The sequence below is a fragment of the Rhinatrema bivittatum genome, chromosome 5 (assembly GCF_901001135.1).
Source record: "Rhinatrema bivittatum chromosome 5, aRhiBiv1.1, whole genome shotgun sequence".
NCBI lineage: Eukaryota > Metazoa > Chordata > Amphibia > Gymnophiona > Rhinatrematidae > Rhinatrema > Rhinatrema bivittatum.
In genome coordinates, this window is record NC_042619.1 from 221,956,992 (window position 1) to 221,962,991 (window position 6,000).

The 6,000-nt window shown below is 40.6% G+C and overlaps 1 protein-coding gene across 4 annotated transcripts in view; it reads left to right on the forward strand.

Moving 5' to 3' along the window:
- BEND2 (BEN domain containing 2) overlaps positions 1-3,767 on the forward strand; it is a 128,440-nt gene extending 124,673 nt beyond the window's left edge. For all 4 annotated transcript variants that reach the window (XM_029603302.1, XM_029603304.1, XM_029603303.1 and 1 more), the window contains one exon: positions 2,919-3,767. In XM_029603302.1, coding sequence (XP_029459162.1) covers positions 2,919-3,148 — 230 coding nt within the window. In that variant the 3' untranslated portion in view covers positions 3,149-3,767. The remainder of the gene's footprint in view (positions 1-2,918) is intronic.
- The last annotated feature ends 2,233 nt before the right edge of the window (positions 3,768-6,000 follow it).

Consider the following 6,000-nt stretch of genomic DNA (forward strand, 5'->3'; position numbering starts at 1 on the left):
CCCTTTTATTATATTTGGTGAACATCACAGCTATTCATCTCATACAACCTCCAATAAATTGGGAATGGCAGTTAAAAAAAAAAAAAATATTTTGTCAAACTGGATTTTGTCCTGTATACAGTATTGTTATTCGGCAAAGAAAATTGATATCGCATACTCAGTGAAGGCCCATTCAGTGCGAGTGACAGCTTCCTCTATAGCATACTTCAGAAACGTGCCTATAGAAGATATCTGCAAATCTGCCACTTGGTCATCAAGTGCGTACCTTCATGTCTCACTCACTACTGACACGTTAGCCACAGACAGCTTGGTGTGGCAAGCAGTATTTCACTATGCAATGTCCACATATGCTGCTGTCCATGAAGGAGTCTAGGTTGCTAATTTTCTCTATAATGCTACACCTCAGCCTTCAACTTGGGGACTCCCTATTGAAAATGGCTAATTCAGCCTGCTTATCGGGGGGAAAAAAGCAAATTTTTGCTTACCTTAAATGGTATTTTCCATAGATAAGATGAATTAGCCATGTGATACCCACCCTTCTCCTTGGACAGCAAAATGACAGGTTGCCTAAGCTTTGATACAAACTGAGGAGATTCTGGAAACTGCTGTTGTGCAAGAAATCCCATATGTGCCCAGTAGAGCTAAAAGCTCTACTAGCTTGGAGAGAGAGTGCTGCTTCGTGCCTCCTGATGACATCACCTACTGAGCATGGCTAATTCATCCTGCTATTTTTGGAAATCACTGTTCAAGATAAGCAAAAGCTTGCTTTTTTCCTTCTTTTAGAGTTGCTTGATGTTAAGCAAGTTATATGCGCTCACTCAGGAATGGTTCACGTGAGCTTTAATTCTGTTTAGTAAGTGGGTAGAATCTGTTAACTCTAGAACCTTGCAAAAGTTTTTCTTCAATTTCAGAGTCTTAATTAAACAATTTTTTTTACATAGCATATAATTTCTTTTCCTTCTTAGACCCATTTTTATTTTTTACCGACTTCCTGTAAGCTTGCTTATCCTCCCAGCTGTGTGTGAATTCATTGAAAATGCTTTTAGAGACAGACACACTTGTATTGCTTTCATGAATTCACAAAAAAACCACCCCACCTGCCTTTTTGGTAGTTGACCACTGTGCTCTTTCTAGATTGACACTTGGAACCAATGGTTGTAGTGAACATATGGTAGTTAGTTATGACCTGGAATAACTCATTTATTTATTTAACGTTTTTCTATACCGAATTTCATGACAAGATTCATATCAGACCGGTTTACATAGAACTAAGGGACTAACCAAACATAACCAAATAACAGGAAGGCCGAAGCGCAGTTACATATAACAGGGAGATGGAACTTGGGGGCTAGAGTAGCCTGGAAATAAAAGGACAGCGAAAGAAAAACAAAAAACTAAAGGTTGAGAACATATGTCTATACTGTGGCTGGACAGAGTGTCTAGTCAATTGGGAAGATTCTGGTAGAGTTATGAAAAAATGTTAGAGCTTAAGGGAAGGCTTGGAGGAAAAGCCAGGTCTTGAGATTTTTTCGGAAGGTTATTTATTTATTTATTTTGTTTATTTAACAGTTTTTCTATACTGACATTAAAATACACATCAATACACAGGTTAGCAGGCAAGGTTCCAATCTTAGGTCGGTCGGCAGGTTGTTCCAGATGATTGGGCCTGCTGTGGAGAATGCCCGTTCTTTAGTGGAGGCTAGACGTGTGGATTTAGTTGGGGGGACTTGAAGGGTTCCTTTATATGCTTCTCTAATTGGTCTTGCGGATGAGTATAGTTTGAATGGGAACTGAAGGTCTAGAGGTAGTTGGTTGTGGATGGAATTGTGTATCATGGTGAGCGCTTTGTGTAGGATTCTGTATTTTATAGGTAGCCAGTGCAGGTTTTTAAGTATCGGGGTGATATGGGCTCCCTGGTTGGTGTTGGTTAAGATTCTGGCTGCTGAGTTCTGGAGCATCTGTAGTGGTTTGGTGGCGGAGATCGGGAGTCCTAAAAGGAGAGTGTTACAATAGTCTGTTTTAGAGAACAGTGTTGACTGGAGGACAGTTCTGAAATCCTGGAAATGCAGAAGGGGTTTGAGTCTTAAGAATTTGAAGCTTGTAAAAACAGTCCTTAGTGATATTGTTGATAGATTTCTTTAGGTTCCAATGGTTATCAAGGATGACTCCTAAATCTCTAACTTGTGGTCTGTGGGTTAGAGCCTGTCTGATCTGTGTTGTCTGAGCAGTCAGGGGAGATAAGAAGGATTTCTGTTTTGGCTGCGTTGAGGACCAGGTTTAAGCTAGTGAGTAGGTGGTTGATGGACTTAAGGCAGTCCTCCCAGTAGGAGAGTGTTTTTGTAAGGGATTCTTTTATAGGGATCAAGATCTGAACGTCGTCAGCGTATAGGTAGTGAATTAGGTTTAGGTTTGTGAGCAGCTGGCAGAGGGGCAGAAGGTAGATATTGAAGAGGGTAGGGGATAGTGAAGAGCCTTGGGGAACACCTAGAGTAGATTTGAATTTAGGGGATTCTTTGTTATTGATTGTGACCTTAAAGCTTCTGTTATTGAGGAAGGAGTGGAACCATCTGAGGGCGTATCCAGATAATCCGATGTCTGAGAGGCTCATTACAACTCATGTTGTAATGAGCTGGAAGAGCACCAGTCAGTTGGTCCTGATATGTTGCTTTCATTGAGTAGTATGCATATTTTTAAGCTAATACACTAATTATAAACCTTGTAAAAATCATTACAGCTCTAACACTATCATAAAGCTCTTAGGTTTATGAAATACTTTTTAGTATTGGAATAACACATTCTTGACATCTATTCAAAATGGGTAAAATAAATATACAAATTTATCACAAGTATGTAAATCTGTAAGGTAAAATTATAGCTTGTACACACACAGACTTCTTTTTCTTATTTTCAATCATTAGACTTTCTTGAAGAAAACTATCCATCGTTTGATCTCAACGAGACTGGATATGATTGGAAGGCGTGTGTGGCAGCCATAAATGGCACAATCCGTAGTCTCAGGCATGACCTCAAGAAGGCCTCAGCTGGAGCCCAGAAGAAACCACTGTTGGCGCGCACATTACTTGAAAAGAGCCCTAGCCCGTCTCCAGGAAGGCCTTGTGGGGCGGACACAATAAGCCTGATGGAGTAGATGAGGAGAAGAGAGAGACTGGCAAAGCAAATCATTTTGAGCAGTTGTCTTAATTCTTAAGGTGCAAAGGTGATGCTTCAGGTGGGGTCCCCACAACCTGTGTATCCCAACACTTTGAACTGTAGTCCTGTTGCAGGAAGATAAACTTGGGTTCTTTCTAGTAAAAAGCTTTTCCCTCCCCAATGTTTTTGGTATAGATTGAATAGGAAAGAAAACTTGGTTCTTGTACCTGCTTTCAAGCATAAACAAACCCATAATTTGAAGTAAAAAAAAAATCTTCCCCTTTTAAATTTGACAAGAAAGGTTTCTTTATTATTGCTCATTTTCTGCTGGTTATGACATCTATTTTTTTTTTTACATAGTCTGTTGAATAATACATGTACTGATTAAATACTATCTTAATCAAAATTAAAATATATAGGTAAGGTGATTTTGTATGCAGAAACCACCTTTTTAAAGCAGCGGTACTAGCTAGATTATTCAAAATATCAACATTCCTTGTTCTTGGCTCTGCAGCTTGCAGTTTCAGTATTCCTGAGCCTTTTTTTAAAATTTTGATACACTATTCCAAAAGTGTGGGAAAACATAAGAAATAAATGTGTGCTTTTATTAGGGTGATGGCTTTCACCTGAGTCTCATTGTGATAACCTGCCTGGAGTTCTGATAAGAATCAGCATAACAGTTCCTTGAGAAGAAACTTGAATATCTCCTTAAGGAAAATGTGAATAATACTAGGATCCTGATGATTATGTAACCTGTCCTTTGAGTAATCTAAAGGAATTGCTACTACTGCTGCTTTTTCCCCATTTTTCTTCCCTCAATGGCCTCTGCCAGCCTACCCTCTTCCCAGATGGCAGGAGTCACCACACTAGCACCAGCCTTCCCTCTCCCTGACCTGAATTCACAATCTCCATGATGCACCCAGGCCTAATTAGCCCTGGGGCTCTCAACTTAGATCCTCTGTAGCACAACACTGCTTTAAATTTTTGAAAGAGTAATCATATTAGGAACTGCATTTATTCCGTAGATGTGGATCAGGTATTTTGTTTTATGTTATACAGTCAAACTCATTAAAAACCTCAATGGTACCCCTAACACTCACTTAGGGTTAACTCTTTAGCCACTTGGATGGTCCCACAGAGCACTGCCCAGACCCACCTGAGCATGTGCCCCTATACTGGCAACCTCCCACTCACCAACAGGGTTTCTGCCTTTGTGTAAGTACTCTGCCACAAGTTACATCCTGACAGTTTTCTGGGGACATGGAGTTTCTCAGTTCCCAGAAAAATATTCATAGACTGTGCATCCAAAATACCAGGATCACAGAGCATCTCACTTACCTGGGATACCAATTAGCAAAAAACAGTGGTAATAACCTAAAAATTTGGTATTAAACAGTCAAAACAGTGAATGTTAATGATTTTAAATAAAACTGCATTACAACAGGCAGAGAAAAGAAAAGGATTTCACAATAACATGGTAAAATTACTTCTTACCTTAAAATTTCCTTTCCTTGAATAGCCAGGCCAGACCAGCGAATTATGCATGCTAACCAGCAGATGGAGACATCAACAGGTTCACTGATGTCACTCCCAACATACTTCTGTGCTGACATCAGCCTCCCAGTATTTCTGGAACAAGCTAACTACCGAGGCCTTTCTTCTTTCTCTCTCTCTCTTTTTTTTGTCAAAGAAAAATTTACCCTGAGAACAGTAAACAAAGCTTGTCTTCCCCTTAGGGCTATGCTCCACTGTGGAGGAAAGACTGGCCTTTCACCACAGGAGCTGCTGTCTGTCCAAATTCCTTAATTCCATCCAGCCTAACCAGGCTTGAGTCCACAGTATGGGATTGCTTGCCTTCCATCTGCTGGAGACAGAATATTGGCAGGCTGGTGTCAGCACGGAGGTATATAAGGAGTGACATCAGCAAACCCGTTGATCTGTCTCCATCTATTGGTTGGCATGCATAATTCGCTGGTCTGACTGAATGAAGAGGAATAACTAGTTAACTGAGTCTGTCTGCAGGCTAAACTTGCCTATCTTGATCAAGTACTCTTCAATTGCCATTTACAGCAAAGACTAGAGAATTCTAGCAACTTTGGGACTAGTTCTATGTAAGCTGGGGTACAAAGTACAAACTCTAATCAATGTGTTTTTTTTGACCAGAAATAACTTTCTGGCCAGTGGCACTGCAGTATTTTAGTCCTACCGCTTTCCCAAGGATACTGGGAAATTGTTGTCTAAGCCTCTCTCTGAAGTAGAGCATTCAACCGAAGCCTGTGTTTGCACTTCATTGTAAAGGTTAAACACCAGCTGTGGGGAAAACATTTATAGGGGAAAACGAATCACAGAACACCCAAAACACCTGTTTCACGGATTGCTGGTCAGGTCTTAGTAGTCTAGTATCAGGGCAGTCCTGACTCATCCTTCCTGGAGAGTCCATCTGGGTTGCCATGTTTTCAGCCCCTATGGAGCTGGATGGTGAAGTTCTATATCGGTAGGGACAAATGCCAATGAAATAGCTTTCCATTCTCTCTTGAGCCACTTTTAAGCCAGATCAACAGATTGTGATCTGTGATGACGTGAAGTCAAATCAGTACAGATATGGTTGCAAACTTTAAAGGGCCCACACTATGGCCAACCATTCTTTTGTCCAGGAGCTTATGGCCCAGATACACAATTTGATATTCGTCCCCTTTGCTGTTCCATTGACTGAGTACAGCTCCAATGCCATAAGTTGAGGCATCAGTCTGTACCATAGAACTTTTTTATAGTCCAGTGCAGCTAGTACAGGAGAAATATCCAATGCAGATTTTAAGGTTTGGAAGTCTGCTTTGCATTCTGGTGACCAGG